This window comes from Dryobates pubescens, chromosome 10 (assembly GCF_014839835.1).
Source record: "Dryobates pubescens isolate bDryPub1 chromosome 10, bDryPub1.pri, whole genome shotgun sequence".
Lineage (NCBI taxonomy): Eukaryota > Metazoa > Chordata > Aves > Piciformes > Picidae > Dryobates > Dryobates pubescens.
The window spans coordinates 9,260,181-9,280,301 of NC_071621.1; the positions used below are offsets into that span (position 1 = coordinate 9,260,181).

The following is a 20,121-nucleotide window of genomic DNA, read 5'->3' on the forward strand; positions in this document are numbered from 1 at the left end:
CCTACGCGTGTAAGGTAGGCACATGCACGCTGGGCAATGAGTGGATTGAGAGCAGGGCAGCAGAAAATTACTCCGGGGGACTAAAATCTACATATGACCTGTCAATGTGGACTCACAGCCCATAAAGCAAACCAAATCCTGGGTCACATAAAAAGAAGCATGGCCAGCAGCAGGTCAAGGGAGGTGATTCTTCCACCCTACTCCACTCATGTGAGACCCCATCTGTGTCCAGCTCTGGGGTCCCCAGCACAAGAATGACATGGACCAACTGAAGCATGTCCAGAAGAGAGCCATGAAGATCGTAAGAGGACTGGAGCACCTCCCCTGTAACGACAGCCCGAGAGACTTGGGGTTGTTCAGTCTGGAGAGAGCTCCCAGAAGAGCTTCAATAGCAGCCTCCAGTAGTTAATGGGGGGCCTACACTCTTTGATAAGAGTGTAGTGATAGGATATGGGGTACACTTAGACTCGCTGTAAGGCAGCTCTTCCCTGTAAGGGTGGTGAGACACGAGAACAGGTTTCCCCGATAATTTGTAGCTGCCTCCACGCTGGACGTTTTCAAGGACAGGCTGGGCGGGGCTTTGAGAAACTTGGTCTAGTCGAAGATGTCCCTGCCCGTCACGGGGCATTGGAACTAGATGATCCAACCCAAACCATTCTGTGATTCTATGATACATGCACGCACGTGGACATGTCTCTTTCTGTGTGTTTATGTGTATGTTCGCGGGTGTGTATGCCGGCATGCATGCGCGTATATACCTGCCCGCGCCTCTCAAAGCGCACACACGTCGCAGCACACTGACCCACCCCCGCCGGCCCACGCTCCCCCGCCGGCCCCCAACCCGCCCAGGTATCCCCTCCCCGCAGAGCTAGCGCAGACGCATGCGCTACTCCGAGCTCCGCCCCACCCGTCACGTACCCGCCCCGTGCACCGTGCTAACCGCTGCTTCATAGGGAGGGAGGCCCCAGTTCAGCAACCCCATTGCCCTCTTCCAATATGGCGGCTCTCGCCTCAACCATTCCGGCACGCAAGCGCTGCTTCGGCTTTCTTCCGCTTGGCGCCGTGAGTGAAAAAGGCGGGGAGGCAGCGGCCCGTGATCTCTATGGTTTTGCGTGGTGGGTAGCGTGGCACAAGCGCTTCGCCCGCCCACCCCCCGCCCGCGTTGCACGCCGGGACGCAGTGGGTCCTCCTTCCTGCTTCCCCCCCTACCCCCCGCCCGCCGTGAGTCCTCCGAGCTTGCGCCGCGCCGATATCCGCGTTGTTCCCAAGATGGTGGCGCGGGGCTCGGGCTGAGAGCGACTGAGTCCGCGAGAGGAGGCGCACCCGCGGGCCCGGCCCGCCTTCCCGCCCCTGCGCACCGCGCTGCTGGCTTTGCCAGGCCGTTCGCTTCTTCCTTCTCCGCCCCACCAGGCCGCAGTCCGGTCTTCTCCGCCCTGGGGCCACGGCGGCTTCACCACCAGCAGCAGCAGCAGCAGCGGCGGCGACGACGACGCCTCCTCCTCGCCTGTGGCACGGCCCCTAGCGCAGCGCGTCCCCCGCATGAGCCCGGGCGGCGGGAGTGACCGGGAGCAGCAGGCCGCGGCGCCCAGGTCGGTAGGCGCTGCGCAGCGCCCGGCCCGGGGTTGGGCCGGGAAGGAGGATGGCGACCGTCTCACGCCGGCCTGAAGGGGAGAGAGCCGCAAAGCGGCCCTGCCCGCTTCTCTTTACCGAGGAGATTCTACACCCGGGTTGGGGAAGGCGGGCAGGAGGCGCCGGCGGTGGGGGTGCGTGGGGTCAGTGTCCCTCTCCCTTTTTCCCGTGGGGCACATGGGTTCAGGGCTACCCCGTCCCTCCCCAGAAGCCGGAGGGCCTGGCGGGCGGGTGACTCCGGACTTCAGCCCGCCCCTGGGGAGACTGGGCTTGCTGAGCGACCTTGGGTGAACCCAGCCTGCCCCTCCCTCAGTTTCCCGGCTCGGCCGAGTGAGGCAGCGGCGGTGCCCGCTACTCGGGTCTGGTCTGGGCAAGGGGTACTACAATGCCTTCAGCATGGGCAGTTGCGGCAGTCGGGGAGGTACAGGTGTGTGAAGTACTGTGAAGGTGCATAACTAGCGTGCAAGGCCTGCTTAACAAAGTAGGGGTGTTCACTTGCTCGTGTTACGTTCTGCCCAATCTGAAGAGTTGGATTTGCTAACTTGTGGACAGGCTGCTTTGCTAAGCGTGATCTGTCAGTCCCGATTGCAGGACTTTTGGGGTTATAGTTTTAAGCATACCCGCAGTATTTCTTTTAAAGAGTTCTATGGAGTGTTCAGAGTCTGTTTGTAAATCAGCTAAGATCATGTCCTGTGGTCATTCAGAAGTTGCTACTGTTCAGGAAATAAAGCATCTTCCACAACTCTTCTCAAAGTGCCTAGAATGTGTAACGTACAGGCTTCTAGTTAGACTTTTCTTTTTTGCTCTCCAGTTAATAGAAATACTTGTTGATATGTCCTGTACAAGTGGTGTTCCAATTCTGGAACAAAGCCTGTGTTTTAACACCTCACTTGGGGGACGGCCTGTGTGTGTGGAAACTTCTCTACCTCGAGTAGAAGGCTGCAACCCTGAGACTCCGTGAGAATCAGCTTGTCAGATTAGTTTTACTGTCTCTCTTGCACGTCTACCAAAAAGCTCTTCAGTGGGAAATCATACCTGATATTAGCTTACATCTCCTAATGAGCTAAGACCTGTGTGATTGTATTGTCAGCTTACCTTTTTTGTTGTTGTTGACTGGTTTGAAAAGGAGGGGCCTAGGAGATAAGATTAAGTTCCTAGTTCATGCACATAGCATCCAGTTAGAGAGATTACCTGGTAAGGGAGAATCTGTGCTTTAACTGACATCTATGACTGATTGGAAGAATAATGTGGTGGTGAGAGGTACCTCTGGTAAGAATGAAAACTGCTAGGAAATTGGTTTTACAGTTCTCACACATTGTTTAATTTGAATAGTGCACTGAATAGTCGTGCCCTTTCATCTTGGAAACAGTTGAAGGTACTTTTTTTAAAAAGAGATTGAGAATACTCTGAAAACTCAGAGTTTAATGATTCTGTTGAATACAGAATATGTGCATTTTGAAGTAGCTATGCATATTCAGTAGCTTTCCTCAAATATTGTCTTGTAAAACAGATGCAATTTGCAGTGCTTATGACTTGTCTTCATAACAGTAATGTTTTGTGAAGTCAATACAGACAAACCTTGGAAGAAAAGCCAGACTGCTGCTTAGGACTACAGGGCCGAAAAACATCATTAATAGAAATTATTTCTGTGCAATATTACAGATAGTTCATCTCTCTCCATACTTTCCTATTTAATGTAACATTTGCCATACTGGAAATACAAGTCCTTTTTCTCTTTACCAGAGTTGTTTGCTCTTTCTTTCTAGTGGAATATCCCGAATATCATTGTATCACCCAAGAATTTAGAAATAAAAGCACCAAGCTACATGGCAAAATAAGTGCTCTGATTTGTTTGGGATTTTTTATGATTATGCAACTTTCTTTTTTTTTTAGTGGCTAAAGGAAAGGCAGGCTTGAAAAGCAGAAGTGTTTAACTTTTTTTACAGCAGTGTTTTAAAGTTTAAATATGTCTAGATCCTGTTCAGAACCTTAACACTGTGTGGGGTTGATCCTTTTTTTTCAAATAGCAAACAAAACTTCTAGTTTCTTTTAATTACTGCTGTTGCTTAAAGACATATGCAAATTATGATTCTTTTATGAATAGAATTTGACACTGTGTATGCTAAATACACCTAGGGATGTTCTCAGCTTGTTAGAGCATTTTGAGATTGTCTCTGATCTTACTAACTCCAGAAAATAAAACAAGTTCAGTTCTTTCTTTTCATTTAATTTCTGGTTTTATTAGTAGGAAAAAAACCTGTTCCAGAAATGTGAAATGACACATATAGGCCAATATAATACCATGAATTTGTGTTTTGTTGATGTGTTTTATACTAGTTCTTTATGAATTCACAGCTTCTATTTAGCCAAATTCAGGGCAGGGGGAAATGTCTTAGAGTCACGTTTTAATAGCCATTAATGTGTTTAACTATGAACATGTTTAAGCATATAACATTCTGTATAAACAATAATTAGAACAAATTTGGTGTTTACATTTTTGTAAATATGCATCATCTTAGTCTTTCCCACATAGCAAGAACTTTTGTTTGTTTGTTTTGTTTTAACTCTGCTAATTTTAGTTTGTTTACTTAGTGAATGTTGAGAGATAGTTCATCTTTTTTTTTTTTTTAAAGGCAGGAAACTTTTCTCCCTCTCCACAGTAGTGTATTCACACATTGGAAAATAAAAGCCACTAATTCATAAAAATAGAACATGCAATTGAGGAACAAAGGGAAACAGTTTCTAAAGTATGTAGGCATATGTCATGTTTCCAGTGTCAGTCTTTGCTTCTGGTACTAAGAGTCTTTGCTTTGTTTTGGTTAGTGAATTGATACTGATTTTTATTCAAAGGAGATATGTTTTATGCTTTTTCTGAAGTACCCAGTATATTTGAGGTAGCTATGAGCTTCAGAAAGCAGCAGTGTTGAAAGGTTTTCTGTCATTAATCATATTTTGATTTGGTATATTGAAGAAGAATAGAGATATCTTTGCTCTCGGGGGCTGTAACAAATAATACAGAATATGATGTGTGTTGTGGGTTGGGTTTTTTTTTATTTAATTACTGCTCCCCCTCTCTCAGGAGAATAAGTGTTGCTAAATGGTTCCCAGAAACAGCAGCAGTGAGCAAGTTGCATGCGTGAAGTTACTTTTGTCACCTTAAGCACTTTGACCGTAACATTTACTGCATTAACTTCTTGTATCTACACAGTGCCTGACAGTCTCATAAGGCTGTATTGCTCATGAATGTAAGTTTAGAAAAAAGCTGGTTTGTATGAATAGTAATGTGTAATGCATCTTGTTGGGTGGCAGAAAGTCAGCAAACACAGTGTAAAGGTAATATTTTGTGAAAAAGCAGCACTTCAGTAGCTATATCAGCTAGTGAGGCATTTCTTCAGGAAAACAACCTCATAGGAGAATATATAAAAAAGACAAATCACAAAGGACATCCAGGATCCATGCTTGGCAGTGTAGCACATGACCAAATAACACTGTAAATTGCTGGGTCTGAATAGTTCCATCTTTTTGTGGCTTGGATTGACAAAAGTCATTGACAACTTACTGGTTGCAAAATTGCATTGAGTTACATATTGCCGTACTGTTCTGTCTCACGAATACTCATAAATGAATCTCTTAAAGGAAGTATTAACTAGTTCTTGCTTTTAATAGGTTGAGCCTGCTTCCCTGTATTATGCAAACTGCTGAATGGAGGAAGGGAGTGGAAGTCAGTCTTTACCAATACTCTTTCCATTACCATCCTGCATGGTTCTTTACCCATGTTTTACAGAGTGCTGAAGAATTAGGAGAAGCTGCAGTTGTTCAGCTGAGTGGAGCTAAATGGGTGGCTTTCCCTCTGGACCCTCACTTCACTGTCTTAGGTAAGAGGGGTGACCTGCATCTGTTGAAGCAACTTTCATTTCCTTAGAACACAGGTAAATGTGTTTTAAGGGAAACTTGCAGTTAGCAAAGCAGAGGTGTGGAATTTTAAAATTTTTCTGTAATCTGGGAACTTAAAAAGGATATTGGCAGTATGTAGCTGTTAAAGACATCTCAAAAAAGCATTACCGTTTGCATCCATCCAGGTAGATTTAAAAGCATGCTCTGTGTTCATATATTTTGCCTTTGAGAGTCATGCTTGTGTAGTATGTCAGTAGTGGGACTGTCTTGGAGGTGAGTGTTAGAGCAGTGATGGTATAGCACAAACTTGAATTGATACACTGCTTGGCTTCTTGATATGGAGAGTATTACTTCTCTTAATAGAATGATTTGCTGTCCTAAAATGTCTTTCTCCATCTTTCTTATAGGCTCTCTTTAAGTTTTGACAGGTCACAGTAAGGTCTCTGGAGTCTTCTCCAGGCTGAAAAACCCCAGCCCTCTCAGCCTTTCTTCATGGGAGAGGTACTCCAGCCCTCTTAAATTTTTTGTGGCCCTTCTGGACCTGTTTCAACAGGGCCATGTCATTCCTGTACTGAGGGCTCCAGAGCTGGATGCAGTACTCCAGGTGGGGTCTCACAAGAGTGGAGTAGAGAGGGGGAAATCACCTCCCTTGGCCTTCTGGCTATGCTGCTTTTGTTACAGCTAAGGATGCAGTTGGCTATTTGGGTTGCAAGTGCACGTTGCCACCTCGTGTCCAGTTTTACATCCACCAGTATCCCCATGTCCTTCGCCACAGGATTCCTTGCAATCCCATCGTTCTTCACCCTGTATTGATGCTGGGGCTTGTCCCAACTCAAGTGCAGTACCTTATTTGGCCTTGTTGAACCTCATGAGCTCCTCAAGGGCAAGCCCACCTCTCAAGCTTTTCTAGTTCCCACCAGATGGCATCCCTTCCCTCAGGTGTCGACCACACTATTCAGCTTGGTGTCCTCTATGAACTTGCTGAGGATGCACTTGATCCTACTGCCAGTGTAGTTAATGAAAATCTTAAAACAGTACTGGTCCCAGTATGGACCCATCAGGGACATGACTATCTCCATCTGGACACTCAGCTGTTGACTGCTGCCCTCTGGATGCGGCCACTGAATCAATATGACATCCACCAAACAATCCACTCGTCATATCTGTCCAGTTTACAGAGAAGAATGTTGTAAGTGACCATATCAGAGACCCTGAAGAAGTCCACATAGATGGCATCTTTAGCTCTTCCCTTGTCCAGTGATTTAGTTTTTCCACCTTACAGGCCCACTAGGTTAATCAGGCAAGACTTGCTCTTGGTGAAGCCATGCTGTATGTCTCAAATGTGCCTTCATTCTCAATCCTTGTGCAATGTAACTTCAAAGCTGTGACCTAAGTAAATGATACAGTGTATTGAAAACTTAAAGGTACAATGTCTCAGTTTGAAACCAAATGGAAATGTGATCTTGGGCCTTTCACAAGCAAAAAATCATGGAACATGTATTTGGATTGATGGTTGTGTAACACTCTGGTAGCAATTAGTCTACATGGTTTGCTTTTCATTCTGTTGTCCTGTGAAGGCTGTGGCAGGGTTTCTGCTGTCTTGACCAAGCTAGGGTTCTAGGAGTGAAGCTAGCTCTTCATCTTTCCTTCATAGAGACCACCATGCTTTTATTCACTTTGGTGGACCTCTTTTTTTGACTTGTTGGTCGTTCCTTGATAATCATTACACCAAAGAAACTGGTGAAATAAGGTTAGAATAACAAGCACCCCCTCTCCTGTACTTTTAGGAGCTATGTGCAGGAGAGGCACAGAAGCTATCTGTAATATGTTGCCAAGCTTGCCCAGTGCTGAGAGATGCCAGACTTGTCCAGGCAGCCAGGCTGTAGTACTACTTGTGTACTCCTGCTCTGGTATGCCCTCTGGGACCAGGTTGGACCAGCTGCAGTTCAGCAGACTCAGAGTATTAGAGAGTAGTGGAGTCGCTCTTCAAGGAGCTGAACTGCTAAAAGGGGCTGCAGATCAAAATACTTCATGAAATGCTACCATAGTTGTGGACGAGTTTATCTTTTGCCTTGTGAGTAGTCATGTGTTTGAGCTGATTAATACTTAAAATATTTTAATTTTACAGTAGAGTATTTTTCACTTTCTTAAAAGGTGTAAAAACTTCTAAAGCTAGATAATACTGAAGAAGTCTGTTGCTACTTCAGGATTTCTATTTCCAATGTGATATTTTAATCTTTCTTGTTTGTACAGGCATATTCAGATAATGATTGCTTTTTATTTCCTAGTGGAATTTCATATCCAGAGTATTAGTGATGAATATTGTGGTTTAATATGTCTATAATACCCTCTTTTTTTCGTGTAGAAAGTCCAAATTATACTAACATACACTGGCAGCAGTAGCAGCACCTAGATGTGTTTCAGCTGTTGTAGCAAAACTTGCTTGTTGTGGACCATGCTATGTTGTGGACATAAGCATGCAAATTCCATCAGAGTTTAAGGACATGGGAGCTCTTAAGAGTGTATCCCTAATGTGAAATACCAGCATTTCATGACTGCAAAGGTTGAGCACTTCACTTTGTAAAGTGAATACTTCATTTGCATGGTTCTTATGTCCTGAATATCTTAATGAAAGAGGGATGTTTGAGAATACTTGTTTTTTAGTTGGCTAATGTTACTACATTAACAATGGCAGTTGTCGAAGGAAACATTTCTTATTGAACTTAAATATTTGAAATTGTGTGAGAGAATCTATAGTACTAGGTAAAATACCTACTACTTTAGGGTAGTGCTCTTAGATGTTTATTTTTTTTCCCCTTCTGCTCATGACAGTTACTGCCAAACAAAGTGGATAATACTGTTGAGATACCTGAGATACTTTCATGATACCTTTAATCATGGCAGACCTGACAGTTGCAAAGTGTTGTTTTGCATCTCATAGTTACTGAAGTATTTTACAGTTCTGTGTGCTGTGGTTTTGTTAATTCAGTAGCTTACCATCTTTGCTAGTATCACTGTGTGCCTGGAATTCTTTCTCTTGTTGAAAATGTATGGCATAGTTATAAACAAGCAGCTCTTTTAGCTCTGATCATGTGACAGACCAAGATCTCTTTATGTTGAGTGGAAGCAATAGTGTTAGCCATGCTTTTAGTCACATTTGTAATTTGCATTTTTTTAGGCAAATGTGGCTTAGTGCCAATTAGTAAGTACACTGAAGACAAATGCTGAAGCACATCTGACTTCATGAAATTATTTTTATTCCCTATAGACAAGCATTGCAGATTCTGTGTTTCATTTTGCTGGTGGTCATGTAGCCTTCAAGCAGATTTTTTTCAGTAACTCTTGTAGCTGGTGGGGAGGAGATTGAGGGAAGAGAACTGGAAGTCAAGAAGCTTCAGTTCTGTGCTGTTGGAATTAACTGCTCTTCTACTGCTAGCTACATGTTTTTAAGCGAATCCTGTGTCTCCACCTCATCCACTATGGTCTTTTTTCCTCTGTAAATTCTACTGTCTTAAACAGCATAACTTTAGTTATGTTGGGAACCTTTGCTTTCTTTTCAATTGCTGGGCAATAATCATAAAATCCCTGATAGAGGCATTTGTGGTACTTTTTCATGCTGTACTTTGTGCTTTGCTCATACTCTGATTCTGAAAGTTAGTGCTTTGGTACCTTGGAGGACAGTGAGTGAATTTTATATAGATGATACTGCTTTCTGTGTGTGCATGAACCAATACACACATCGAAGTTTAAGCTGAAAGTCCTATGGCATAAGATGTGAAAATACTGGTCACATTTCTCAGAATACTTTTACCCGAGTCTCCTCAATGGTGTCATTGTCAATGAAGAATTACACTTTGATAGAATGAAAGATAGATATTCTGGATTTCTGTTGTTGGTTTGCAGCAGAAATACCACCTCTGAACAGGAAAAGCAAGAGATACTGCCTCTTATCAGTCTGATAAATTTATTCTTTCTTTTTCTTTGGAATTGCACTACAATTTTATTTACACCATTTTCATAGCATTAACTCATTAAGCCCAGTTGTACATAAATCCATGTAATTGTTGAAACAGCAGTCTTGTTTCATGAAACAGGTAGGGTGTCCTATTTAACTTTTCTCTTCAAATTTAAAAAAAAAAAAAAAAAAAGGTGTACAAACTGTTAGTGCTGTACTGACACAACATCATCACCCCATTTCACAACTCTAATTAAAAATTGGGCCTTTGGTACTGGATGGGGTCTCTGTGGTTTGACATCTTTTAAGGTTTTACTCCAAATGTACTCTTAAGGTTACCAGATTAGGGTTTCCAGGGCCTGTATCAGAGGTCAGCCTAAATAATCTGGGTCATATTTGCTGCTGCTTAATTTCTAGATTCTAAAACTGTATTGAGTATTAAATCTTTGTGGTACTGAAAATGTGGTACTTTGTGTCAGTGAGGAACTTTTTGTAAAATCATTAGTTTTATATGCCTGATTCTGTCACTTTTTCTTCTGCATTTGGTTGTGATTTTAGGTGTGTTGAAAATGTCATCTGTTCCTCATTAATTACAGCTTCCCTGTAAGCGAACAATTTATAGGAAAGCTTATCAAACTTCATCAGTTTTGTGCAGCTAGGACAAAGATGTGGTTCTGTCTGTGACTCTTTGGAGTGTTGAGTCTTTTTCCTAATATAAGTACCAGTTCTTCCTTAAAAAGGGGAGGGAAAGGAGAAACTCTGCCAGAATGTTCCAGGAGGAAATGGTTATTTATAATGAACTGGATGAATGGAATGGGAAAACTGTATTGCAACACTGTGGAGGAAAAAAACAGGGAGCATTGTGTGTATGGACTTTCTGCTTTTACACTTAATACTAAGTATTTTTTGTCACGTTTCGTTTTTGTGGGAAGTGTGATTCAGTTAGGGAAGTCAGATGACTACTTTGTAGTAGGTAGTCTTTTGGGGCACAGGGTGTGGAATTTGATGATCTTTATGGGGGTCTCACAACTTGAGGTATTCTGATTCTTGTCTATGATTCTAAATATATTTTTGCAACTAAGATTTTTTTAGTTGGAATCTGGTGACTAATTGATTGTCCATTCTTGAATGAACACTTTTAAGTTGTATTGAGCTTCAGATTGGTATAAAGTGTAGTGCAAAAAACTGAAATGTTATATTTTGCATTATAGGTACAAGAACCGTAGAAGTCCGGTTTAGAATTTGAAAGAACAAATTTCTACAGTTCTGGAAAGATATGGTATGTTTATGTTTTCACTCATACTGTGTGTATGCTAATAATTGTTTCCTAATAAAAAAAAAAGGCCTTCAAGAAGAAACACCCGTTCATTTTTTCCATATTGTTTTGACTGTGACTTCTACTAGTAAGGCATCATTTTCTAGAAAACTAAGTTACTTGATTTTTCTTGGGAGAAAATAAGTACTGATGATACAACATTAATGAATTCCCTTTTAATTTGTGTTATGAGCTTGGCATCACACTTCTACCATGCACCTGTTTCTCTATGGATTGGATAAGAAATGATGCCATTTCTGAAAGTCTGGGTTGTTTTTTTCCCTTTTGCTGAGCACATTTATAGTGAGGCTTGTGTTCTTTTTAGGTGTGACTTGAAAAATAAGTTCAGAACTACTAGAAAATTTAAGCAAACATCTAAGTCAAATTTGTGAATTGGAACATTAGGAAGTACAGAAACATAACCTTCATTAGCATTGTTAATGTGATCCCAAGGCATGTGGTGTCTCTCCTTGCACAGCATCTTAAAAAAATATGTGCAAGTATCACAGCAAGGTTGGAACCTTGGCTTGTAGTCTAACTTCTCTGGTGTAGGCTTGTGGAGGTACCTGTTAGTATGCAGTAACTGTACCACTCTGTGTCTCAAGTTCTGTAGTTCATTAACTTGGTGCATAGAGTTTATGAAACTTTTGCTATATTAAATAGGTCTGTAAATGCATACATAAAATTGCATGTAGTTACATGCAGTAGTTACAACTATTTCTAAGCTGTGTGTGTACTTTTTTAACCACTTAAAACGTGAGGAAGAACTCAGTAACTGCTGATACTAGTTGTATATGCCATAGCTTTGCCTGGACTTTTTAAAAAAGATGTTTAACATCTAAACATATTTAACATTTTGAAATCTCAGCCTTGTAGAAGCCTTGTTGAGTGTCATCTTTTCTTTAAGTTCTGTTTCATAGGAAGCTAGAGACAGGAGCTAAGATTATTAATTCTCAGCTGAAATTTAAATATAGTGTGTGCTAATTAAAAACAGTGAATCCAGATGTTCCTGAGAATTGTGTCGTTTGGTCCTTTACTCTAGTAGGTGTCTGGCAGGTAGCATACATTAATTTTGCACCCACAGCACCCCTGGGACCACCCACCTGCTTCTTGCTCTCCAGTTTCAATACCAGTTACATGTTTGGCTCTTCTTCAAATATAAGCCATTATTTCTTTATTGCTGTTATTTCTGTTGGCTGCTTTTTTTTTTCTGAATGTTTACATGCTTGCCCCATATGTATGCATATAGTCTTTGTAATGGTGTGTGCTTCAGAAATTGAAGAATTCCCCTCTAATCCCCCACAACTTGAGTAATGAATGCTAATGGAACATCTGAAAGGCTGAATGTTACACTACAGAATTGCATGATTGCTTGGTCTTAATATAAACTATATAAGCAAACATCCTGATGACACTGAAGAACTTGATGACCAGAAAGGTACTTTACATGGAAGGCTGTCTGAAACATGGGTGACAAGAAAGCAAAACAACAAAGCATGGGCAAAGGGACAGGTGGAATAAAAGTTTAATATTTAAAGGTGAAGTGAAGCTGTAAAACTTACCTGTTTGGAAAATAACTTGATGACTAGTTAGTAAAAGGAGAGCTACTAAAGAAATTTAAATAGATGATTGGATTTCACCTCCTGATGTAGGAGGGGCTCTCCATTCATATCTGTATATCATTTTGAAGTGAGACTGAAGTGACAGGCATAACTTGAGATGGAAACAAATCATTCTAATGCAAAAAATTAGTATGTGTAGTGGAAGAAAAATCAGCAGTGGTCTAAGTGAAAAACCCAGAAGCTAATTTTACATGTTTTCCCTGTTTTACAAAAGTGAACAAAGTATATCTATGATACTACTGAATATCGAGCCAAAACCAGGTGTTAAAGGGAAAAATTTAGTGTTTCGTGTTGCAGGGGCAGTTGTAGAAAATGGTGATAACATGTGGTGGGCCTTTAGCTTTGAAGTACAGCAGAGGGAATGGAAGCAAACACTAGGCCTTTTTCTGTTACTATGCGAGTTTCAGAGTATTCACATCAAGGCTAAGTAAGCATACAGAGTAGCATGAAGCTTTTATGTGCATCTGTAGTTGATTTATATATATTGAGAAGCACCAAATTCTGTTGTTGTGAAACTCGGTAACTTGTGTGTTTTGCTGAAGTCTAAACACCAAAATGGTATCAGCTTTAATTTGAAGACAGTAACAAATTCAAATCCTTACCCCAGTTTATTCAATATTAATTGTGCTTGCTATCCTGCATGCCTCTGTTTCTACTCTAGTTTGAATTTATCAGCCTTCAATTTCTAGACATGTTAGAGGGTTTATATGTTTTCTTTTAATTGGAAGATCTTTTTTATGTATTCTTTCTCTGCTGTTAGAGAGCTTAGTTTCTCCTAGTATCCATATTGCGCTCTTTCCATTATCTTAATTGCAAGGCACTTTCTCCTACCTTAAACCTGTCTTTGTGGTTCTTTTCTGCTACTTCCGTAACAGTTTTGAAGAATATTGAGTAACTGGGGAGAACTGGGCTCGAGTTTTAACACTTAGTACCAGTGAACAGACACCTTTCCAAGAACCTTTCATGAGTCATATCTGTTGTTGCAGCTGTAATACTTAGGAGTATTTTTGTTTGCTCATCAGTTGTGACGGGCTTTAGGTTGGTATCTTCTGGGATAGAACCAAATTCTTTTGGTCTTCTCACTGAGTGAATTTTGTCTTTGTTGGTTTACCAGACACTGGGGAAAAATATGTATAGGTTCCATGCTACTGGATTTTTTGCAGCTTCATTAACTTATGTGATCAGATTTTATTCATGGCTGGAGTATTTTACTTTAGGATTATTCATAATTTGTCCTCTTGTATGAAAAAAATTCTGTAGTCTTATGCCTTTTCATGTTCTTTGTGTTGGAAGCAGCATGCAGGCAACAAGTAATTGATGTTTCCAACTTCATTAAGAAATCTAAAACAGTATATTCCATTTATTTTAATGTTTTTTTCCTGCAAGTAACAGGATTGAACTTAGGGAGTTTGCAAATATTAGGATTTGGTGAATATCCTAAAATTTCCTCTAGGACAGCTGAATAAATCTCAAGTTATAAAAGGCCAGCTCTCTTATTGCTTGTCATGGTTGTGGGATTGTTTTTATTCTTTGTGTTTTTTGGGTTTTGGTTTTAAGCAGTAAGCTAGCTAGGGCAGTTCTGAGGGCACTTTCCACTGTATAGATAATGACTGCACATTTTGCCATGGTACTCAGTCATTCCAGGAATGTATGAAAAGTAATTCTTGGGCAATTCAGAGGGATTCTTCAAAAAAACAATACAAAAGCTGTCTTTAGGAGTGCCTTCTTGAGAGAGATGGTGATTTTTTTTGGTTAAGCAACCTAAATTCTGGCACTGGGAGGTAAAGAAGAATCATGGTGCTTCTTTGTACGAGTAATTTGCCCCCATTTTCATTAGATTGTATGTCAAAAAGAATTGTAAAAGAATTTGAATTCAAGATTACTTAGGTAGATACTTGAAATTTGCTTGTAAAGGAAGCTTAGGTTCTTAAAAGTGCTACTTCCCATGCTTCGCTAAGGTAGACAAGAAGTTACAGATTAAATTGGAAAAGTGTTTTAACTTTTGGAGATCTTCCTAAATGTCAGATACTGGGTGTCAGCTACCAGATTGCTGTGCTGTCACAGAAAATGAATGTCAAATAACACAAGGGAAATAATGGGTATAGGAAATCCAAGTAAGTGACAACTTAAAGCCAGAACACTTCCAGCTTCAAATGAATTAATTTTTTGATTGCTGACAAGTAGGTACTTACGTTCTTTATAGTGTAGCTTCAGGTGTGTATTTTGAAGCTCAGGACCTCTTCTTGGCTTGTGTTTGTGGTTCCAGACTCTCAAGATTAAATGAACTACTAAGACCTTATCAGGCTATGCAGTGAAGTTGCTTTTAGATCCTTTTTATGTGTGGAAACTTAGTTTCTAACTTCTTGCTTTTTCACATGTTTATTATTAATTTCCTCATTTTTTAATTGATAGGAATGTTCTTTTCAGAAAATCTGCATCAGAGAAATGGGCTTTGTCTCAAACTAGTGCATAAACCTTATTCATCCTGTTTCCTCTTGACGAAGGTTATTCTGAGCCACACAGGATTCTTAAGATACGTAGTATGAATTCATGGATCTTGTGTATTGTCTTGCTAATTCTAATAGGAGTTGTTGCAGTCTGGTAGTTGCTAGGCCGATAGAGATGTGTCTGTACTGGAGCTTGCCCAGTCCCAAATTGCCTAGCAGCCATCTCAGGTTTCTAGGGCATACGTCACAGGCACGAACTTTGTGTGATACCTTCAGCTGCTCTGTGTGTTTGTGAGAGCCTAAACTAAGCCATGCTAATAATGACAGTAAAGACCAGAGAAATGTGAGTAATAAAAATAAATATCTGATCTGGGGCTTCTGTTCCCACCTTCTAAACGGGAAGTTACATCCAGAATTGTTTTTGGTTTTGCTTTCATTTTCTGAAAAATTGTTCCTGTGACAGAAAAGCAGTTGATTTAGGTCAGTTTCCTATTCTTCATATCGCCCTTTTCCAGGATGTTGGTGTATTTATCAGTGTGGTTTCCCTTTGTCAATTGAGTGGTGGTGTTTGACACTTAACCAGGTTTGGTTTTTTCCTGCCTTGGTTGGTTCCAGCAGTCAAACTAGATCCATTGTTCAAACTAGGTTCAGAATAAGGGACCTCTGATGGCAGTCTCCTTCACCACCCACCCTGTGTTTCAATGTGCTTATCTCTGCCAGCAGATGGAACTCTGATAATTAAGGTTTTACAAAAATTTATTTTGTCTGGGCTGGGAAATCCTTGCCAGTCATCCTGTTCCACAGGAGTGGCAGCAAGGATAGGTGGGAAAGGTAGGATGAGAAGAAGATAGAAGGGAAATACGATTCATTAAGTTTTCTTGCATTTGGATTGTTGAACACTAGCAGGAGGTCTTTAGATGTCAGTACAGTAAATGTAGTTCAAAGGTATCTTACAACAGATTGGAAATGCTGCAACTACCTGACTCAGAGCTCTGATACACAATAAATTCATCTGGTAGATACAAACTTCACTACAGATTTTGAGTTGTTAACTCTCAGATTTATACCTGTTCAGTTAAGTACGTCTTTGCAGAGCTGCTGTAGGTACTATGTTCAGTGATGTGGTAAATCTGATTAACAGAGTGGGATCTGTCAGGCCTGGGCACAAACTTGTCTTGACTGTCATTGTGGAGCTGCTACCTATAGTGGTTGGCCCTGGCTGGGGGCCAGATGCCCACCAAAGCTGCTCTATCACTCCCCTTCTTAGATGGACAGGGGAGAGGGAAAAATATAATGAAAGCACAGGAGTTAGGATAGAAGTAATTTAATAACATCTCTGCTTTTGCTTTGCATTTTATTCTCTACTTCTCATCAAGCAGACAAGGTTTTGGTCACTCCTGGAAAGCAGGACTCCAATACATATAGTTGCTCTGGAGCACAGACACCATCAACGAATGTCTCCACACTTCCTTCTTTTACTTAGCTTTTATATCTGACCTGACATCATAGGATGTTAGGGGTTGGAAGGGACCTTTGAAGATCAAGTCCAACCTGGCTGCAGAAGGAGGACCATGGAATCTAGCACAGGTTGCACAGGAACACATCCAGATAGGTCTTGAAAGTCTCCAGAGAGGGAGACCACCTCTCTGAGCAGCCTGTTCCAGTGCTCTGTGACCATCACAATAAAGAAGTTCCTCCTCATGTTGAGCTGGAACTTCCTCTGCTGTAGTTTATATCCATTACCCCTTGTCCTGTCACAAGGTGAAATGGAGGAGAGCCCATCCCCTCCATCTTGACACTCAGCCCTCAGATATTTATAAACATTAAATCCCCTCTGTCTTCTCCAGACTAAAAAGCCCCAGGGCTTTCGGCCTCTTCTCATAGGGTACATGGTCCAGTCCCTTAATCATCCTAGTAGCTCTCCCTTGTACTCTCTTCAGCAGATCCGTGTCCCTCTTGAACTGGGGAGCCTGAAATTGGACACAGTATTCCAGGTGAGGTTTCACCAGGGCAGAGTAGAGGAGAAGGAGAACCTCCTATGACATGGAATATCCCTTTGATCAGTTTGGGTCAGCTGGCCTGGCTATGTCCCCTCTGCAGATCTTGCCCAACTCTCAGCTTACTGTTTGGGAGGAAAAGCTGGAAAAGCACAGCTTTGGTGCCTGGCTCAGCAATAGCCAGGCACCAAATAGTCAACACCCAGCTACATCACTGGAAGGATGATTTGGGGAGAATTAACGTCAGGTTAGCCAAACCAAATACGCTGTCTCAGTGCATACTCTTTAACATTTCAAAATCTGATATTTTTTTTTAATTGTTGTTGTTTTTCCTAATGTAGTACTTCATATGTTCTTTCACTGTTGACAGTCACATTCATGGCTTCTCTCCTCCCACATAAAACAGCCTCAGCAAACCCCTTTTTTACTTTGGTTACTGTCAGGCTATACTAAAATATTTACATTTGAACAAGAGAGTACTGTAATTAGCTTTTGTCCTATCTGTAGGTGATACAGATAGAGAATGATTGATTTGGTACACTCCAGAACATGAACTTGTACTTCAGTAAAGTGGGTTTCCCAACTAACAAGGCCTTAGAGATTACAGCACTGGTCTCTTTGACCTTACTAGAAGTTACTGGGTAAAGATGTAGCAGCATTGTTTATTTTAAAATGCATTTTTACAGAGACATTTTGCATCAGTTCAGAAAGCATCAAGAATTTAGATTTAACTTCAGGAGAAAGCAGTGCCTTAGAATAGCTATCCATTCCTTTAATGCTAGGGCTTTCCTGAAAATAGACATTGTCAGGTCTTTATGAGAATGCCATAAGCAGTGTTCTAAGTTTTACATCAGCATCCTGGGTTTTGCTGTTTGCTTTTCTGTGCAGCTGATGGTCAGCAAACACTAATTTGAAAATCTTTACCCTGTTTGTCATTTAATGTTGACAAATGAGAAACCTTTCCAACTGACTTTTTTTTTTCCTGGCATTGACTCAGTTAAACTTTGACAATTTGTACCTGTGGAACATAGGTAATAGAGAACTTCTGGTTTGGTTTGGAAGTTTTTGGTAACCTGCTTCTTTTTATTTGACAACTGCACTTGTGTTTATATGAGAAGACTCAGATATTACTGGTGTTAAAATAGTTGTGACATAGTCTACCTCAAGTTATGAACCTGATAAGCTCCATTGCAAAACTAATAGAAATTTTGTTCTGTTGCAGAGTTTGTAGCAGAATAGCAAATTGTAGTGGAATAGCACAAGTCAGCAGCTTTTCTGACAAACATTAGAAAATCCTGGGTCTTGTTTTCTGATCAGTAATTTTTGCCTCTGGCGAGTTAACAAATACAAAGTAGTGTGAGAATCCTTGATTGCTCCTGAAGCCTAAGACTCTACTGAAAGACCTTAGTAGTAGGTTGGAGTGAAGCACAAAAGCTTTCGTTCCTGAAGCATTTAAATCTGTCTGTGCTCTTAGTATTTGCACCAGAGCATTGTGACTGCAGTTGTTGGTAGAGAGCTGCCAGTGTGCCCCCAATACCTTGCTAACCTTTGTGTGCATTGCTTCTATATGAAGCTTCTGCTGCATGGCAACCTGCAAATGTGGGGTATCATCTGGGTTAGAGCCACAGGAATAAACTTCTCAGATACCAGCTATTTAGAGGAAGTAGTACAGTGTTTTATTTTCTAACTACAATAATTACATTTCCATTTTAATCAAAACTGTTTAACAAAGTGAATAATACAGTTCATGATCTGACTGTCAGAGGCCTCTTTTCTTTACAGGCTTTGCCAAGTGCACTTAGGAGCTTGGGTGGGAGAAAGAATGGGGTGAATTGAGTGTTGAGTTTTGTGTTTGGAAATACTTTTATCAGTTAATTATAGTTTAGATTAGATAATAGCAGTAGGTAAGATACTAACTGGTTCCTTTTCAGCCATGGCAGTAATCAGCTGGGGTGGTCCCAGGGCACTCTGGGCAGGAGTATTGCTGAGTGATCATTGGCTGCCACCTGCGTGACAAAGTAAAGGACCAACCCTTCAGTTTATACCGGTGGAGCCAGATCACAGGAAACAATTGACAGGTAAAATACACTTTCAAAAATTTAAGGGAGAGGAGAGTACCTGTGGCATAAATGGAGCAAAGAGCCTAAAAGTCTGGCTGCAGATAGCAAAAGTTGCTCCTCTAAAACTTGCATAGCTTTAGCTTGCTTAGTTTTGGGGAGAGGCACTCAAAAACAAGTTACATGTTGGTCCCTAGCAACACAAAGCCTTGCTAGGAATCAGCATTAATTGAGTTGTAGCAGGGAAGAAAATAATGGAATTATATTGTAGAACTTACGGTTCGTATTTGTGTACGTGCTTCCGCGTTTTTAAATGCTTGTTGTTTTGATGTCAGGTGCTTTCCACTGGTCTGAGAGATTTGGGATTGGTTTTTAGAGAGGCTAAAAATAAGCTGATGAATTTTCAAGTTCACCAGTTGAGTGTACTGCCATTAAATTAACTAATCTTTTGTGCAATAGGTCTTAATCTCACAGATAAAACAATGCTTAGCATCAATACTTTTGTTCTTTGGTTTGTGTTTTTTTTAGTGGACTGGCTGAAAATAATTTGGAAGGACTTTTAACTAAATTATTTTTACTTATTTAGACTTGTTAAGCTTATGCTTAGCCCAGCGTGATACAGGACTGGTGTGACAACTTGTTTTTAATCAGTGACTCAATTGTGATCACCCTGATGTCACCGAATGGCCACAGCTTGTAAAAGGTAAGCATGAGGTGTATTGTGTTGTTTCTCAGGAAATATTTAATTCAGCATTATTTTTAAAGGTATTTCAGTAGTACTGAGGTATATTGTTTAAGATAAGTCAGCTGGCAAATTGACTTACCCTCTTGCTTAGAGTGATTTCAAAACTCATTTAGCTTGTCCCTGCCTGCTTTACAGTATGAGCACTGTGATGCTCTGTGTATCACTCTTGAAAGTGATACCATCATTAAAAGTCACTTGTGGTTTTTACTGTCATACTGAAATTCTGCATAAATTGCTTAGCATACCTGTTTAAGCAACTTGTTCATTTTTTTAAAGTATTTGTCCAGGAGGCTTATTGATGTTAAAAGCTGTAGGCTTGCATACTTTTACTCTTCTCTTCTAGTGAGGTACAGTGCAGGTAAAAGTAGTGGCTTGCAGATTGGAGTTGTTCCCTGTGTTACAGCAAGTGAGCTACTATTTGAATTTGCTAGCTCATACTGCAGTATTCAGATTAGGTGGT

The 20,121-nt window shown here is 40.9% G+C and overlaps 1 protein-coding gene across 5 annotated transcripts in view; it reads left to right on the forward strand.

The window, feature by feature from the left end:
- Positions 1 to 1,474: 1,474 nt before the first annotated feature.
- The window catches only part of UBE3A (ubiquitin protein ligase E3A), a 57,163-nt gene continuing 38,516 nt past the window's right edge, over positions 1,475 to 20,121 (forward strand). For 2 of the 5 annotated variants that reach the window (XM_054164500.1, XM_054164497.1), the window contains exons 1-4: positions 1,475 to 1,589; positions 5,414 to 5,504; positions 10,690 to 10,757; positions 19,503 to 19,619. Coding sequence is in view for 4 of the 5 variants with exons in the window: in XM_054164497.1 (XP_054020472.1) it covers positions 19,600 to 19,619 (20 nt within the window). In the remaining variant the exon portion in view is untranslated. Of the gene's footprint in view, positions 1,590 to 5,413; positions 5,505 to 10,689; positions 10,758 to 18,790; positions 18,938 to 19,502; positions 19,620 to 20,121 lie in introns of all 5 variants that reach the window. The other 3 variants (XM_054164496.1, XM_054164498.1, XM_054164499.1) reach the window with 3 other exon arrangements.